The 17,593-nt window shown below is 39.3% G+C and overlaps 3 protein-coding genes across 3 annotated transcripts; all 3 read right to left on the bottom strand.

The window, feature by feature from the left end:
- Positions 1-665: 665 nt before the first annotated feature.
- LOC127507708 (melanocortin receptor 4-like) lies at positions 666-1,544 on the bottom strand. The gene has a single exon (XM_051885007.1). It carries the CDS (start codon positions 1,542-1,544, stop codon positions 666-668), a length of 879 nt encoding a protein of 292 aa, XP_051740967.1.
- Positions 1,545-5,432: 3,888 nt separating this feature from the next.
- On the bottom strand, positions 5,433-8,003 carry LOC127507309 (melanocortin receptor 4-like). Its single transcript, XM_051884299.1, has 2 exons — positions 6,348-8,003; positions 5,433-5,908 (listed from the first exon to the last, which is right to left on the bottom strand). The coding sequence occupies exons 1-2, from the start codon at positions 7,220-7,222 to the stop codon at positions 5,848-5,850; spliced, it is 936 nt and encodes a 311-aa protein (XP_051740259.1). The 5' UTR covers positions 7,223-8,003; the 3' UTR covers positions 5,433-5,847.
- Positions 8,004-10,044: 2,041 nt separating this feature from the next.
- Positions 10,045-17,305, bottom strand: prnprs3 (prion protein, related sequence 3). The gene is made up of 2 exons (XM_051883943.1): positions 17,155-17,305; positions 10,045-13,231 (listed from the first exon to the last, which is right to left on the bottom strand). The coding sequence occupies exon 2, from the start codon at positions 13,227-13,229 to the stop codon at positions 11,574-11,576; it is 1,656 nt and encodes a 551-aa protein (XP_051739903.1). The 5' UTR covers positions 13,230-13,231; positions 17,155-17,305; the 3' UTR covers positions 10,045-11,573.
- Between the last annotated feature and the right edge of the window lie 288 nt (positions 17,306-17,593).

Here is a 17,593-nt window from a genome sequence, read left to right as displayed (position 1 = left end):
TTAAATTTTCCACCGCACCCACACCCCTGCCAGCATCAGTGATATTGGTGATATCTTGTGATATTAAAAATATGACTTTATTGTGATTTCAGAAACAAGAAAACAGCCAGAAGCAAATGTAAAGTGAGATTTTTAGGTGGCACTTGATGTTTTAAACTCTTTTCCTTTCTTGCCTAAGCTAAGATCACATCTTGAAGATGACAGCTTCATTCTTCTTATACTGACAGAGGGTTCACACTGAGAAAAAAAAGTGAAAGAAAGTGCAACAGATATTCATTGTCCTTTTAATGTGACTTAGGCCTGCTTGTATGCCCAACCAGCCCCACCTCTACCAGAAAGGCAAAGGTGTTATGACTCTTTTGCCCCTCTTTGTAAATATTATAAACATAATACTTAATATTTAGACTACTTAAAATTGTGGAACCAAAAAATTCAGCCTAGTAGGCTATCTTCTATTGGAGTTAATGTATAAAATAGCTACATACTTTAAATAATAATACAAAAAAAGATGGGACATAATTATATTTTTGTTTTTGAATTAAAAGAGAAACAATCTTTAATATGTGAGTTGATTAAATAATTAATGTATCAGAGATTGTGTGATTCATTACATTAAGACTAGTTTTCACCACTGTGTGCATGAGAGACGAGGACATTTGGAGAGTTTACCTTTTCCTCTTGCAGCATTTTGTTCTCCAGACTTTACTTAGTAGGGTGCTCCTTAGTGCAGAACAGCCCCTGATATACAATAAGGGAGTCAGAACTGTATTTACCCGTGGCAGAATGCGCAGCGGGTCTGAACCCTCATTTCTGGACGTATAGCACGTGAACCCTGCGAAATTACACGCAATAACATGAAGAAAAATTGGCAACCACGCGATCAAAAAACATACAGCCACTATTACGATGAGGTAAATAGACGCGCGCTTGTTGTCCCGTTCCGCGCTCGGCGGTTCGCGCTGTAGCTGAAATCTGGCGATGAAAAACAGCCTGACGTTCAAAACAATCATGATAATGACAGTGAAAATGTTCGACATAAAAGTAACAAGGCCCATCACTTTCCAAGCGACCCCCGTAGTCACCAAATTATAAACTGCCACAATCAAAAAAGCATAAAGCCAGTAGGCCAGAATCACCAGCAGGGTTCTGTTTCGGGTCATGCGCTGCGAGTATTTGAAAGGCGCTGAGACCGCGTGGTAACGGTCCGCCTGCGCGGCCAGAATCGCCATATAGGACAGACCCAGAAAAGTGGGAACGATATAGAAAGTGCTTGTCGGGGATTCAAAATAATCGCGTACATCCAGAACTCCAGCATAATAATACGAGACGCCCGAGCAGATGTCACTGAGACACGTGCTGAGCATGTACATGAAGCGGTTCTCGCTGCGCAGGGATCTGTTCATCATGATGGACAGAAACACGGACACGTTGAGGAAAATGATGGCGGTGGCGAGGATTACATTGAAGAGAAACAAAAGCACGTTCTCGAAACTAGTAAGAGGCAGCACGGTGCCAAGACCCGCACTACTCTGGGAAATATTCATGAGTGAGAGTATCTGCAAATACAGTTATGGGAGAAAGAACAGAGCCATTGCTGACATGTAGTCTAATGCATGAGGGCGCACATGAGAACATGCTTTTAAAAATCTCACTATAGTCTGGTCTTACTAGGTCTCTCGTGGGATAGATTGTAATGATCATCAAAACAACATGCTAATGAGATTCTATTTTAAAATGTTAATTGGAGCATAAAAATCAGAGGATAACAACTTGTAGAATGCTGAATGAACTGCATCTAAATTGCACAGTGGTGATTTTCTCAAATCTAAAACCTTTCAATTCTCTCTGAAAGAGATCAGATGGCCTTGCACAGATGTCAGGGCTCAACGCTAAGGATTTTTTTCTACTTGCCCCGCCAAAATTTTCACTTGCCCCACAACAAAAAATTAATAAAGTAACAGAAAAGAAAATGGGCCTATAAAATAAGCCAAGTTTCTGTTTTCGTTGTTTTTGATACATGTATCCTTAATAAATAAGGTTATGACACCAAAAGCTACTAGATTAACTCACTTAAATTTTAAATATCGTTAGATAAATAAACAGCAAGTAATAAAATAGTAATAAATAATAAAATTACGAGTGATAGCACAAATGAATACAACAGAACAAACATATAAATGAAATAAACAATGCTTTTCAAGTTTTTCATTTAGTTTTAAACAAGTTATTTTCAGGTACAGAAATAGTAATATCTATATAACTATAGATAAATAATAGAACTATATAACTATAGATTAAACTTTATTAATCAGTCAAGAGCAGTTACAGATGCATAAATAATATTTTGAAATGTTGAAAATATAAAACGTTAAATACTGTTATTTGAAATTATTTTAAAAATGAAAAGACACTTTAAACCTGGAATTAAACCCACCAGTAGGTGGCAGCAAGTCCCTGCTAATAAGCGAGTCATTGAGATTCAACCGATTCATTCAAACAGCTGATTCATTCAGGAAGTGTTGCTCAGAGACGCAAAACAATTCTGTGGACTTTGTTTGGAACTATTTTCGTTGGCGAAATAGAGTGAAACAGGCGATTTGGTGTCTAAAATGTAAGTCACTTGATATTAAGTTCTTTATCTGTTCATTAAACTCTACACTGTATAAAATCAATATCACATTTGTAATTGCTGATATTTGGAGAAAAACGGCGCTGTGTAATACTGGTTAACTATATTAAATTATATAAATACAAAAAATACACTGGGGCAGTGACACAATCGGCTTTCAAAGGATGCAGCCTCTAAATTGGAACACAGCTTAGAACAGGGGTAGCCAAACAGCTAATCAAAATGCTAAGGATTGCTTTAAAGGTGCGTTGGAAAAGGGATGGAACTGAAGTCAGCAGGAGGTTGCTCTAAGGGGGCCGCAAACTTTGCTCTTTGACTTTAGAGGCTGCATCCTTCAGAGGCTGCATTCGAAGGCTGATTTCGTCACAGCGGCGTGACGAAGGCTGTCCCAATTCGAAGGCTCCTTCAAATGCGGCCTCGAAATGGGTCCTTCGTTTTCCGGGCAATGAAGGATACAACAGATGGATCGTTTGTGGCCTAGATTACCCCAGAATTCATTGTGCGACAGTGACGACAGGATTTTTTGAGAGAAATTGCTGGATTACTGTTTTAAATTTCCTAAGTATTGGGTTTCAGCTTACTCAAATATCTATTAAAGCTTGTTTCTGCCACTGAATAAAAAATTAAAAAAGGGAATTGCGACTTTTTATCTCAGAATTCGGACTTTTCTCAGAATTGTGAGATATAAACTCAGAATTGCGAGATATAAAAAGTCGCAATTAACTTTTCTATTTTTTATTCAGAGGAAACAAGCTTACATAAATATCTAACGATAGCAATGTAAAAAAAACTTTAAAGCAGTTCAAATGTTGACATCTCATTAAGATGCGATTTTATATAGTTTATTATGTACATATATGGACCAAGGTGAGCATATTTAGACAGGTTGTGAACCCTGTTTTGTTTTCAGACAGTTTAATATAACTTTCAAAAAAGCCAAGTACAAACATTACTGCCACTCATCAACGGCAGCTGTCATAGTTGCTAGGCGACAAGAACAATCCTCCGTAGGCTAGTCCGTTTGGTCCCACCTTCACAGTCTTTAAAGGCATGGCCTTTGAAGTCTGTGACCTTCGAAGGATGCAGACTCTAATTTGGTTTGTGTTTCCCAACCTTGTTCCTGGAAGCACACCAACACTACACATTCCTAATCAAACACACCTGATTCAGCTCATCAGCTCATTAGTAGAGACTCAAAGACCTAAAATATTTGAGTGAAATAAAAGAGACATCCAAAATGTTCATTGCTGGTGTGCCTCCAGGAACAGGGTTGGGAAACACTGCTATAGGAGCCACTGGATGGAGCGCGTACGATGATTGCATTTGCAGAGATGCTATTTCACCATATGCAGAAACAAACTGCTCTACAATGCATCGTTCTAAAGATTAAAGTGAATTAATCAAGTTGATTATGGGAGTTAAGTTGATTCACTGTGCGCCTACACAGATACTTACGGGAGCATTTGAAAGCAGGCCTCTCTCAGCAGATCCATATCAGCGGATATATTAGGGATCCGCTAATAGATGCCTGCTTTCAAATGCTCCTGTGTAAGCACTCTGTGAATAGAATCAAAGATTTCTATTTACAACATGTTTTTGAAGCATTGATCAATGTAACCAATCACAGACATATCTGTTGAGTGTGTGAACACAATGGCCAATCAGAGGTGTTTAAGAATCCGCTCAACAGCGCTCAAAATGTTATGGGGGAATGCTGGTATCATCACATTTTTAAGATTTCAGTACCAACTTGGTACCGAAGTCTGTACCAATAGCACATATACTGTCTGTAACACTAGTGTATCTTATGAATGGGTGAAGGGAAATCAAATGCACTGAATTAGATAGCAAAGTGAAAAACAGGTGGCAAAAAACACCCCCGCCCACCCCCAAGAGAATAAGAGCATCACTATACGTTAAGCACGGGTGAATGTTTTTTTTTTATGTTTTCATGGATGTGTCTGGAAAATGTCTATAAACAACAATGGAGATGATTGAATGTTTGTATGTTTGCTGACAGCTTAAGTATCTTTTCAAAGCTTTTGTGTGTTTCATATGTGATGTTTGCCATATAAATATCCCAAGGATGCAAATGGGCTGAAAAAAAATGGGAGACAGCTGGTGGGCCTTTTTTGTTTGGTTTGAAAAATAAGGTTAAAGTGCCCACTGAAAGCCTTTAAGGCCATTTTAATATAAATTAACCACATACATCTAAGACATTAGCTACAAAAATGCTTAAATAATATTTAAAAAAAAAAAAATACAAATATAGTTTCTTAATAATTTAAGCTACGTGTCGTGATTCAAGAAAGGGATTTGAAGAACATGAATATTAGGTTCGCTTCGTTCAAACTAATTTTTACTTAACCTTCACTTTAATCATCGATTAATATCACTAATATATTATTTTCATAAAACGTTGAAATAAATTGTCGTGATATAAACATTACCTCAGAAATTTCGCGCTGCTCGAGACGACTCAAACTCTCTGCAGAGCGGAAGTAATAAAAAAGTGGATTTTTTTTCCCCCAATGAATTTTCACATATGGTTGATATTTACGCAGAATCATCTTATTAAATGAGAAGAAAATAATACCTGATTTAACTGGCCATTTGGATATTGATAATATCTAAATTATATACAAGTTAATACTGGTCTTTAGTTTATTAACATTTTCTCTGTAGGAGTCTTTTATGATCATTAAAACATTCACTGATACTAAAAATAACATACACAATGAAAAAGACCTACGCAATACCTCTGAATTGTGTTTTGGGTTAATTTTTCTTTAAACATGAAACATTCAAGTCAAAATAATACAATGTATGAACCACAAGGCCATGTGGAATTTATTGATAAATTATTCTGATAGCAGTAAGAGTTCAGTTTTTTAGACAATTAAATTAGCAAAGATGCATGTAAAATCTTTTTTTTTTCTATCTCATGTAGAATATTACATATTAAAGCCATGTGAAGAAGACAAAAAATACTCAAGGAATATTGTAAAAAAAAAAAAAAAAAAAAAAATTATTGACAAGTTCAAGTTTTCCATAAACTTCCGCACCCACACCCCTGCCAGCATCAGGGATATTTGAGATATCTTGTGATAATAAAAATATGACTTTATTGTGATTTCAGAAACCAGACAGAAACAAATGTAAAGTGAGATTTTCAGGTGGTACTTGATGTTTTAAACTCCTTTCCTTTCTTGCCTAAGCTAAGACCACATCTTGAAGATGACAGCTTCATTCTTCTTCACCGCTGACAGAGGGTTCACACTGAGAAAAAAATGTGGAAGAAAGTGCAACAGATATTCATTGTCCTTTTAATATGTGACTTAGGCCTGCTTGTATGCCCAACCAGCCCCACCTCTACCAGAGAGGCAAAGGTGTTATGACTCTTTTAACCCTCTTTGTAAATATTATAATATTTATACATATTATAAACATAATACTTAATATTTAGACTACTTAAAATGGTGGAACCTCTAGAAAATGCAGCCTAGTAGGCTATCTTCTATTGGAGTTAATGTATAAAATAGCTAGGCCTACATACTTTCAATAATAATACAAAAAAGATTGAACATAATTATATTTTTGTTTTGAATCAAAAAAGAAACAATCTTTAATACGTAAGTTGATGGAGTGATTCATTACATTAAGACTAGTATTTCACCACTGTGTGCATGAGAGACATATGGAAATTTGGAGAGTTTACCTTTTCCTCTTGCAGCATTTTGTTCTCCAGACTTTACTTAGTAGGGTGCTCCTTAGTGCAGAACAGCCCCTGATATACAATAAGGGAGTCAGAACTGCATTTACCCGTGGCAGAATGCGCAGCGGGTCTGAACCCTCATTTCTGAACGTATAGCACGTGGACCCCGCGAAATTACACGCAATAGCATGAAGAAAAATTGGCAACCACGCGATCAAAAAACATACAGCCACTATTATGATGAGGTAAATGGACGCGCGCTTGTTGTCCCGTTCCGCGCTCGGCGGTTCGCGCTGTAGCTGAAATTTGGCGATGAAAAACAGCCTGACGTTCAAAACAATCATGATAATGACGGTGAAAATGTTCGCCACAAAAGTACCAAAGCCCGTCACTTTCTTAGCGACACCCAGAGTTACCAAATTATAAACCGCCACAATCAAAAAAGCATAAAGCCAGTAGGCCAGAATCACCAGCAGGGTTCTGTTTCGGGTCATGCGCTGCGAGTATTTGAAAGGCGCTGAGACCGCGTGGTAACGGTCCGCCTGCGCGGCCAGAATCGCCATATAGGACAGACCCAGAAAAGTGGGAACGATATAGAAAGTGCGTGTCGGAGAGTCATAATAATCGCGTACATCCAGAACTCCAGCATAATAATACGAGACGCCCGAGCAGATGTCACTGAGACACGTGCTGAGCATGTACATGAAGCGGTTCTCGCTGCGCAGGGATCTGTTCATCATGATGGACAGAAACACGGACACGTTGATGAAAATGATGGCGGTGGCGAGGATTACATTGAAGAGAAACAAAAGCACGTTCTCGAAACTAGTAAGAGGCAGCACGGTGCCAAGACCCGCACTACTCTGAGAAATATTCATGAGTGAGAGTATCTGCAAATACAGTTATAGGAGAAAGAACAGAGCCATTGCTGACATGTAGTCTAATGCATGAGGGCGCACATGAGAACATGCTTTTAAAAATGGACGAAGAACGATGGTCGTCTCATTAGGGACAGATTGTGATGATCATCAAAACAACATGCTAATGAGATTTTACTTTAAATTGTTAATTGAGGCATAAGAATCAGAGGATAACAACTTGTAGAATGCTGAATGAACTGCACCTAAATTGCACAGTGGTGATTTTCTCAAATCTAAAACCTTTCAATTCTCTCTGAAAGAGATCAGATGGCCTTGCACAGATGTGTCAAAAATGTGATTCATACACAACATTTATACAGTGTGTTTAGTTGGTGTTGAGCAGCAATACTAAACCTAACGTTGGTAGCAGCAATAATTCTTGCGCGAGTTTTACATTTGCTACTGCTTTCCCTGTAAGTATGCAATTTGAAGTATGCAAAATGTATAGGCCTACACCGTCTTTGCTCAATTCTGCTGTTTTGTTTTGAGCCAGTCATCTGAACCTAAATGCTACTAATCACTCTAGAGCTGCATCCCAATTCAGAGGCTGCATCCTTTGAAGGAAGCTGACTTCAAAACTTTGGACTTCAGAATAAGCTTTGTTAAATGGGATGTCTAGCCTATGGAGGATTGTTCTTATTGCATAGAAACTGTGACAGCTCTCAAAAACATCCTGTCGTCACCGGCGCGCAATGAATTCTGGGGTAGGCAAGGCCGCAAAGAGTCCATCTGTTCTATCCTTCATTGCTCACAAAACGAAGGACGCGTTTTGAGGCCACATTTGAAGGAGCCTTTGAATTGGGACAGCCTTCGTCATGCTGCAGTGACGCAATTGGCTTTCAAAGGATGCAGCCTCTAAATTGGAACACAGCTTAGAACAGGGGTAGCCAAAGCTAATCAAACTGGTAGCTAAAGCTAAATAAACTAGCAGCTAATCAAAATGATAAGGATTACTTTAATGGTGCGTTAGAAAAGGAAAAGGAACTAAAGTCAGCAGGAAGGCCTTCCAGAGGTTGCTCTAAGGTGGCTGCAACACTTGCTCTTTGACTTTAGAGGCTGCATCCTTCGAAGGCTGCATTCGAAGGCTGATTTCGTCACAGCGGTGTGATTAAAGCTGTCACAATTCGAAGCCTCCTTCAAATGCGGCCTCGAAATGCGTCCTTCGTTTCCCGGGCAATGAAGGATACAACAGATGGATCGTTTGCGGCCAAGAATACCCCAGAATTCGTTGCGCGATGGCGATGATGGAATTATTTGATAAATTGCTGGATTACCCTTTTAAATGTAAGTATTAGGTTTCAGCTAGACCGTTAGGTTAAGCTAGACCGTTGGTCCGCTTGGTCCCACCTTCACAATCTTTGAAGGCATGGCCTTTGAAGTCTGTGACCTTCGAAGGATGCAGACTCTAATTTGGCTTGTGTTTCCCAACCTTGTTCCTGGAAGCACACTAACACTACACATTCCTAATCAAACACACCTGATTCAACTCATCAGCTCAGTAGTAGAGACTCAAAGACCTAAAATATTTGGGTCAGATAAAAGAGACATCCAAAATGTTCATTGCTGGTGTGCCTCCAGGAACAGGGTTGGGAAACACTGCTATAGGAGCCACTGGATGGAGCGCGTATGATGATTGCATTTGCAGAGATGCTATTTCACCATATGCAGAAACAAACTGCTCTACAATGCATCGTTCTAAAGATTAAAGTGAATTAATCAAGTTGACTATAGACGGCATGTCCCCATCTATATCCAGTTCGGCACACTACATAAAAATTCAAAATGCACTTTGACCCCTTCTGAGCAATCATCTCAATGGCATCTCGCAGAAGGAAAAGCCTGTCAAGATGTCCCTAAATTGTTTGTCTGATCTCAAATTGCATCATTAACAAAAACATATTGTGATCTATGTCTGTGTATGTGTGAATCTGCCTGATTAACCACAGTAATGATCCCCAAACAGGGGATTTTCATCTCCTGTGATCCTCTGTTGGGCTAATGTCTTCTTCCCAAGGGTTAACTTGTATTCCAAAACACAGAAGTGAAGATAAATGGTTCTGAAAGGTTTTTGCCTTGGCATGTTTTGACACAATTAGTCCTGCATTTGGATTTTGTCACTCAAAATAGACTTATAATCACATAGGGCTCATGGTTTTCCACTTTGGGTACAATTAAGCTGTTAATTAGTTAACCAGTCTCTTTATGGATGGATGCATATGTCAACATGAAGAAATCAGGTACACTTGAGCAGATATCAAGGGGGAAAAACAACAACAAAAGGACTCCTCCAAGAGCAACTATCACAACACACTGAACAACTATAATGGACATTTAATTCTCAACTGATTTTGCTTCAGGGACCAGATTCTACATTGGACATCAAGTGGTGTCTGTAAACAAACCATTAACATGAACTGACACTGAACAAACACTAGGCCAAATTAAAGGTTAAAGCTATGTTTAGCCTCATTCTAAGTGGGTTATGTTTTCTTTTACTTGCAGCATAGTTTTGTTCAGGGTTTCAATGTTGAGAGCTAATAACCAGAGGTCTCCAAACTTGGTCCTGGAGGTGCCACTGTCCTGCAAAGTTTAACTCCAGCCCCAATTAAACACACCTGAACCAGCTAATCAAGGTTTCACTAGGCATACAAGAAACTTGTGTGTTGGAGCTGGTTGGAGCTAAACTCTGCAGGACAGCGGCCCTCCAGGACCGAGTTTCGAGACCTCTGTATTAGACAACTTTTTCTAAAAATATCAAATGGAAAGAGGCAGACACACAATTAAGGTGCATTTAATCACTTTAATCCCAGTGACGGTAACATTATACACATTTTCAACATTCACAACATCTCAAAAGCATAACATTATATATGCAGCTGAGTAACAATAAGGCGTTAAACATTGCCTTCTGCTGGACATCCAGTGGTTGCCACAGTCCCTTTTGATCAGGGGTTCCCATCCATATTCCTGAAGCCACTTTCAACACTGGACATTTTGCATGTCTCCTTAATCAAACACGCCTGATTCAGGTCATGAATCATAGAGGCTCCAAGACCTGAAATGGGTGTCAGACAAAAGAGAGATTCAAGATGTGGGGGGCTCCAGGAACGTGGTTGGGAACCTCTGCTCTAGATACTGTAAATGCAAGTGCCAAGTATATACTTGAATGTTCAGCAGTAATGTTCAGAGAAACAACAGCACCAAGCTACTGATAAAGATCCAACTTTATATATAAAATTCTGTTTTATCTCAGTGAGCAGTGGATATGATCTGCATGAGTGTTTCTGTCATAGTACATATGATATGAATGAAACTGACACGCAGGGGTATTATCGTACATATCTTAAACAGTTATGATTATATAAACATTCACTAAGGAGCCATTCACACAAAGCGTTTTTGCATTCAAAAACATGAGACGCTGGGAAAGTGGAATGAAAGAAACAAAGTCTAGGGATGCATTTTTTTAAAAAAGTTTAACGTCTTTCAGCTTGACACAGTGATCATGTGTTTTTTAACTGCAAAAGATTCAATGGTTAAAGACATTTGTGCAGTGCATGTTTATATAAAAAACAATGGAGTAGAATGCAAAAACATGCTCCGTATGAACGGACCTGGAGAAGTAAAAATAACAAAACCAACAGTGGAGGAATTTACAAAAAACATTTAAATGTTCATGTTAATAATTTAAAATAAATACATACATCAGTAGAAAGTTAATCCCTAAATTAACAGTCTAAACAATCAAAAAGAAACACTACAAAAAATTTTAACTACGCAAGTAGGAGTACCATCATAAGGACAGAACTGGAAGCCACCATTTCATGTCATAAAAATAACCATGGATTGTTGTAATAGCTGTTGCTAGCAGAAAAACAACGAGTCAAATGCCAATGCCGTGCACAATGTTTAAACTGGAGATTATAAAGGGTTCATGCAGTATGCTGTCTTGGAAGAGAAGTTAGTGTTCACCAAACCACATGCAAGAAGGTGGCAGTGATGGAAGGTGAACGGTGTAGAAAAACTACTGTTTGCAAATGTTTTAAACTTTTGAAAACTGCTTTGAAATGTAGGCTCATATCAAATTGTTAGGTGGGTCATGTTGCAATTTAGCGGAGTGACTATACAGGAGTCATTGTGAGAAGTGAAAGTACTTTCTGTCGAATCTTCAAGTTGTCCTTAGAGAATACTTTGCCTAAAGTCTCTAAAACACCCAAGATAAATTCCTCAGATTACATGTGATAGGTGCGAATGCTCCATTTCTCAGTTTGACTCAGTGGCTTCATGAGGTTTATCCTTTTCTAGAATGTCAGTGTAGCAGGGAACTTAAGATAAGAGACAGAATGCTAGTAAAGAGTAGCATGACTCCATGGCCAAGGGATCTAGGTAAATCGTTACTGCTGTTGCTTTTAGCATCCTCACTACTGCGATCCTGCACCTGTTTTTCCGCATGCTGTTCCGCATAGACCATGTACAGCTCGACACAGCGTCGTGCTTTCATTTGCTCAATAAGTGCAGGATAGCCGATCTCCATAACGCTAACAGTGTCGTCGTCCTCATCATTGGCTTCTGCTTCTCTTTCCTGGGTCTGCTTTTGAGGTTGACTGGGTGTTTCGGGTGGATTTGAGGTTGTAAATGAAGAGGCATCTGTACTGGCTCTGTCAGCAGTGCTGTTGTTGCTTGTGGCGTTTTCTTGAGCACCGCTAGGATCATCTACTTCTGCTGCTTGAGCCTCAAAGAGGTCAGTGGATCTCCTTGATCTTCCTTTCGGTTTCTCTCGAAACAAGTCAGTCCTCTTCATACACTTGTCCATGTAGTTATCATAGGACTCCGGTGGAGGATTCTGGAAGATGTCATAAGGGTTAACATTTCCTTTTCCTCCAGAGGTCGATCCTGCATCACCTGGCTTGCCACCTTGGGAGTTTGTGTTCCCATTCACGTTCGTGTTCCCATTCACGTTACTGTCGGGGGGAGTTTGGCCGTAACGTTTGTACATGTAGTTATTGTAGTAGTATTCCTCCTGTGGATTATGGAAATTGAAACGCGGACGAGGGAAACTTCCAAGGCCATATCCTAGAGCCATACCGGCCACCGCCCCAACTCCAGCAGCCATGATTGCCTGCTTGCCAAATCCCCTTGAATTGGTAGAAGGGGCCATACCCATGTTCTGCACTGACTGGGCAAAAGGTGATCTGCCACCTTGCCCATAGCCACCATAATTGCCCCCATAGCCTGGGCTCATGATTTTGTTGTTGGGGTTCCAGTAAGGATACTGTGCCGCTCCTGGATATCCACCTGTTCCTGCACCTGCAACACCTCCACCAAACTGGTTAGGGCTGGAACCACCTCGGACTGGATAACCTGGATAAGAGCCTCCAGCTGGATAGGGGTTTCCTCCGGCTTGTCCAGGATACCTGTTGGGATATGATCCTCCCCCTGGGTAGCCACCTTGTGCTGGGTAACCACTACGCCCTGGATAGTTGCCTTGTGGATAACCACCTTGTGGATAACCACCTTGCGCTGGGTAGCCACCTTGGGCTGGGTAGCCACCTTGGGCTGGGTAGCCAGGTTGGACAGGATTTCCACCTTGGGCTGGGTATCTACCTTGGTTAGGGTATCCTTGACCTGGGTTAGAGCCTGCTGGTGGATATCTGCCCTGGTTAGGGTACCCACCTCCAGTACCGGGATAGGGGGGTGGATTCTGGTTTGGAACTTGAGGTTGGCGAGGATAATTTCCAGGGGCCGAGTGTGTCCCATGTGATGTGCCTTTATTGCTGCTGCTGCCACCTTTGCTTCCTGTGCTGCTGCCACCTTTGCTTCCTGTGCTGCTTCCACCTTTGTTTGAGCTTCCACCAGATTTGCCCCAGCCAAATCCGCCCCCTTTACCACCCCCGCCCCCGCCTCGTTTGGCCAAAACTGACACCACAAGAGCCAGGCAGAGAAACAGTACTGTTAGGCGACCCATGTCTGTGGAAAAAAGAGAGGTAGGTTCAATGAAAAGAGTCAGAGATCATTTGCATTTTTTTTGATCTGTGACTTACATTTACATGTGTCATTTACACACATGACTGATTAAGTTTAATTGTCTGATAATTGAATTAATATTTAAGTTGCACCTGACACATGGTCAATAACAGAAAGGAGAATGTGAACAACAGAAACGAGGTCTTCATTGAACAAACTATACATATTTGCATACATAGTTGTCACAACATTTAGGGGTTAAGCGGATCGTTGTTGATCCGTGATCTGTACAGACCAGGACGCATGGTTCGGCATGCATGTGATTTGCAGATTAATTTCAAATTTAACCGCCATAGACTGAAAGTTTAGAATTTGCACAAGTTTTGTCTTGCTAGTTTACACATTCAATAGATTTTAAAACATTCCAGCACTAGAAGAGGCAAAAGAAAATTTAATTCGGTACTCGCACGCTGTAACAGCACAGACCAGAGGCGCACACACACAGAGAGAGAGGCACGTTTCAGTGCGCAAACTCCGAATTGATTCCTCTATCGCATCTACTTGCACTTAGATGGAAACATACACACAAAATTAGGTCAAAATACCAGTCTTGGCAAGTATTCTCATGAACACGGTCAGTTATGTCCCAAAAGAAAGAGAACAAGAGAAGGATGTGTGTCATTATTTTGGATCCGTGCATTCGGTCTTAAAGTGACAGCAGTCTATAAATACCTGCTGTTGTCTAGTGAAACACCTGAAAACAGTACTGTTTTGTTCTGTATTTGTTGTTACTGACCGAGAAAAAACTTCAGATGATTCAGTGACAGAGTGGTCAGAATGAATCCAAATCGTTTCAGATCGTTATGCAAGCGCGTTTGGCCAATTCACGGAAAAGAAAGAATTGAGCCAAAAGAATAATTAATTCACGAATGATTGGTATCGCTGGATTAGTCGACAGAAACACGGGGCAGAAATACGCACGGAAAACGTTTCTCAGGTCAGTCGGAGGGGCGTGCATGGTATGAACAGTGCGTATATAGCCGTACAGCTGCAGGCGCCACTGCGGCAACGTATCTAACCAAATTCAGCCGCAAATAGGAAAAGAGGAGGGAGGTTGGGGTGCCCTCGGGCCGGATGAAGATGATTGGCGGGCCGTCAGTTGAATAGCCCTGATCTATATCATACTACGGGGCTGTTGGATGATCAAATCTGATTGGTTGACCAATGTTCTAATGTGTGCAATTATTTCCAGGGAAACACACGGCTAAAGTAGATCTAGGCAGGTCTTGACTTGACTTGTTCTAATTTTTTACTGACTGTTCACTTGCCTTTAATAAAGTTTGAACTTTATTAGGCTAGTAGTCTTTGCTGTGGTACTTAAAGTGGGCTTTAAGTATTAAATGGAAAGCAAAGTTACCCCCAAAATATATTTTTCTTGCTGATCCGAAAAATGATCTGATCTGTAACTCAAAAACCATTATACGATCTGAGTTTTGTGATCCATTTAACCCCTAACAACAATGCTTAGGACCTAACTTTACTTATGACAAAAATGCTATAGTGATGAATCTGATTGGGTTAAGTTTTTATTTTGCTTTTAAATGGCATCTCTAATGAGTGTATCTGTGACAACTTGCTGATTTCAAACTGGTTCATACTTGTAAAGAGGATTGACTTGTTCCTACAATGGTTATCAACAGCTTGTAGTACTTGTAAACACACTCACTAAACAGCAAGAAATGTATGCATGTAAGACACTATTTAAAGCTGGATGGCCCACAGTGACAGACAACTATTATGCTTTTACATTTCTTGAAGTAAAGAAAGAATTCAATCATAAAAACTATAAAAAATTATATTTTCCCCATTGAGCTACACAAACCTTTCCTGATTAACACTGAAAATGACATTAAGATACGGACACTTCAGATTTAAGAGTTTAAAAGTGTGTCAACGTAGCTCCATATAAAAGATAAACTGATATATAAAAGATATACTCCATATACTGGGACTGTATCTCAGTAACTATAAGGTTTGGACTCAAATGCTCAATTACACAATTAAGCTTGTTTTCTTTAGCAAAGATTTAGTTTCCAAATTATCTCAAAATAGGATCATTTTTGTATTTTTCAAACAAAAATACCAGCATCATCACATTTTATAATAGTTGTAGGGTAGCAAATCAACACATTAACCACACACACACACACACACATTAAAACAGCGCAGCGTGAATCACATTACTGCTCTGCAGAAGTTCAGCTGTTTTTCCCTTTGCATAAGATAATGAAGATAAAGAGAATGAAATTATACATGTCTTTAGCTTATTATCTTTCATATTAGTAGTAGATTACATGTAAACAGACTGTATTGTTCCTTAGGCTACGACTGCATGCTTAAATAAGCCTATACACATCACGCATACACACCGTTCTAGTTTATGATCGGTAAGATTTGTTTTAAATGTTTTTGAAAGAAGTCTCTTCTGCTCGCCAAGGCTACATTTATTTGATCCAAAATACAGCAAAAACAGTAATATTGTGAAATATTTTTCATTTTAAAATAACTGTTTTCTATATGCTTAGCCTAGCCTATATCTATACGTTTTCAGGATTCTTTGATGAATAGAAAGTTTAAAAGAACAGCATTCATCTGAAATAGAAAACTTTTGTATCATTACAGGCTACTGTTCATAAGTTTCGGGGCAGTAAGTATTTTTGGGGCGGGGTTGGGGGAAAAATTAAAGAATACTTTTATTCAGCAAGGATGCATTAAATTGATCAAGTTACAGCAGACGTTTATAATGTTACAAAACCTATGCTTTCTATTCATCGAAGAATCCTGAAAAAAACTTCTTAATAAGAAATATTTCTTGAGCACCAAATATGCAATCACTGCACACACACACACACACACTCAGACATAATGAAGGATTTGAAGGAAAATGTAGGACCTTAACTGAAGGTTTGAACTGTGTTCTCAGTACAAGGGCATTTTACATAAATGTTAGGGTGGGGCACGTTGTCACTTGTTTTTTTGTTGTTGCTGTTGTTTGTTTATATATATATATATATATACACACACATTTCCTTTTCACATTGTGACAGTTTGGCCCATATAATGACATGAATAGGGTCAACATGAACTGTGTATTATTTTATTTTTTTCAGATCAATAACGGTGGAAATGTTAGGTTTGGATATTTTGTTGTTGTAGTAGTAAAGATGTTATAGTTTGTGTCTGTACACAAATAGTCACTGGAGTAAAAAAAAACGGGACTTGCCATCTATAGTGCTTTGATTTATTTCAACAAATGTATGACGTCACAATTTTAATTATCTAGTTTAACAATCTAAGACAAACCCATCACGCTCTTTTGAGTATCTTAGTACCTGCCTGACGACAGGTCCTTACTGGAATGAACGGGATTGTGTGTCAGGTCTGTGAATCTCTACGGGTGTGTGTGCGTGTGTGTGTCTCTCATTGTTCGGAGGCCATTTCCGACACATATGGCTTTACGTCAGGATGCGCTGTACAAAATCCACCTAAATACTCATATTTGATATATCAGACAATATCAAACTGCATTATCATCTCATATAATATCACAAATAACAACACGCAGTTCATTTTATTTTCCTTTTATGTAACATATTATTTAATTGTTCATGGGTGAGGAATGTATCTAATATAATATGTAAATATTTGTCTATTTGCCAATTTATAATAAATGTAAACAAAACTAGGCCTCTGGTCGCGCTTAAATTCTCAAATGCTTTAAATAGCGGACCTGTACTAGGCGTGTGACCGTCAACTGCACCTGTTATTATAAAGCAAAACGAGCAGCTACAATAAACCAGTGAGCAATTATAACACAACAGCTCTGTTTACTCTAATAATAAAACGTGTTTTAATCGCAAACGTACCTTTGTGTTGATTTCAGCAGAGCGCTGTCCTGGAGGAACGGTCGTTTTCCCTTGGATGCGCGACGCCGTTAGTGACGATGAAACTTTCCACTGCTGTGCGCGCTCACGAGATCAGTAACCGCCGCCATCTGCGCATGCGTATTGGCCGTAATCCTTCCACTGACACAATTTACCAGAACTGTCCTGGGCATTCCGGGCAGACCTTAACTTAATTTTTTTTTTTTTTTTTTTTAATCAACATAACCTTATAAATGTTTAAGAAAACAGCAGAAGTACACATTGTTTTGGGGTCATTCCTACTATGCGGTAGGTTTCCATGTCACCATCACATATTACTAATTTAAGTTCACGCGTTTCTTATAATTACAATTAAATGATCAAAGTTAATTTTAAATCGTTTATCTATTCCAATTTGAGTGACGATTTCATCCATGTATAT

The sequence above is a fragment of the Ctenopharyngodon idella genome, chromosome 24, assembly GCF_019924925.1.
Source record: "Ctenopharyngodon idella isolate HZGC_01 chromosome 24, HZGC01, whole genome shotgun sequence".
NCBI classification, from domain to species: Eukaryota; Metazoa; Chordata; class Actinopteri; order Cypriniformes; family Xenocyprididae; genus Ctenopharyngodon; species Ctenopharyngodon idella.
This window is presented reverse-complemented; position numbering and strand designations above follow the sequence as displayed.

What these genes read in the sequence shown, in the direction of transcription:
- prnprs3 (XM_051883943.1), bottom strand. Translation starts at nt 13,229, where the DNA reads ATGGGTCGCCTAACAGTACTGTTTCTCTGCCTGGCTCTTGTGGTGTCA.
- LOC127507309 (XM_051884299.1), bottom strand. Translation starts at nt 7,222, where the DNA reads ATGAATATTTCTCAGAGTAGTGCGGGTCTTGGCACCGTGCTGCCTCTT. An exon ending in AAATGCTGCAAGAGGAAAAG is followed by an intron (nt 5,909 to 6,347) that starts GTAAACTCTCCA and finishes TTTTTTTCTCAG; the next exon opens with TGTGAACCCTCTGTCAGCGG.
- LOC127507708 (XM_051885007.1), bottom strand. Translation starts at nt 1,544, where the DNA reads ATGAATATTTCCCAGAGTAGTGCGGGTCTTGGCACCGTGCTGCCTCTT.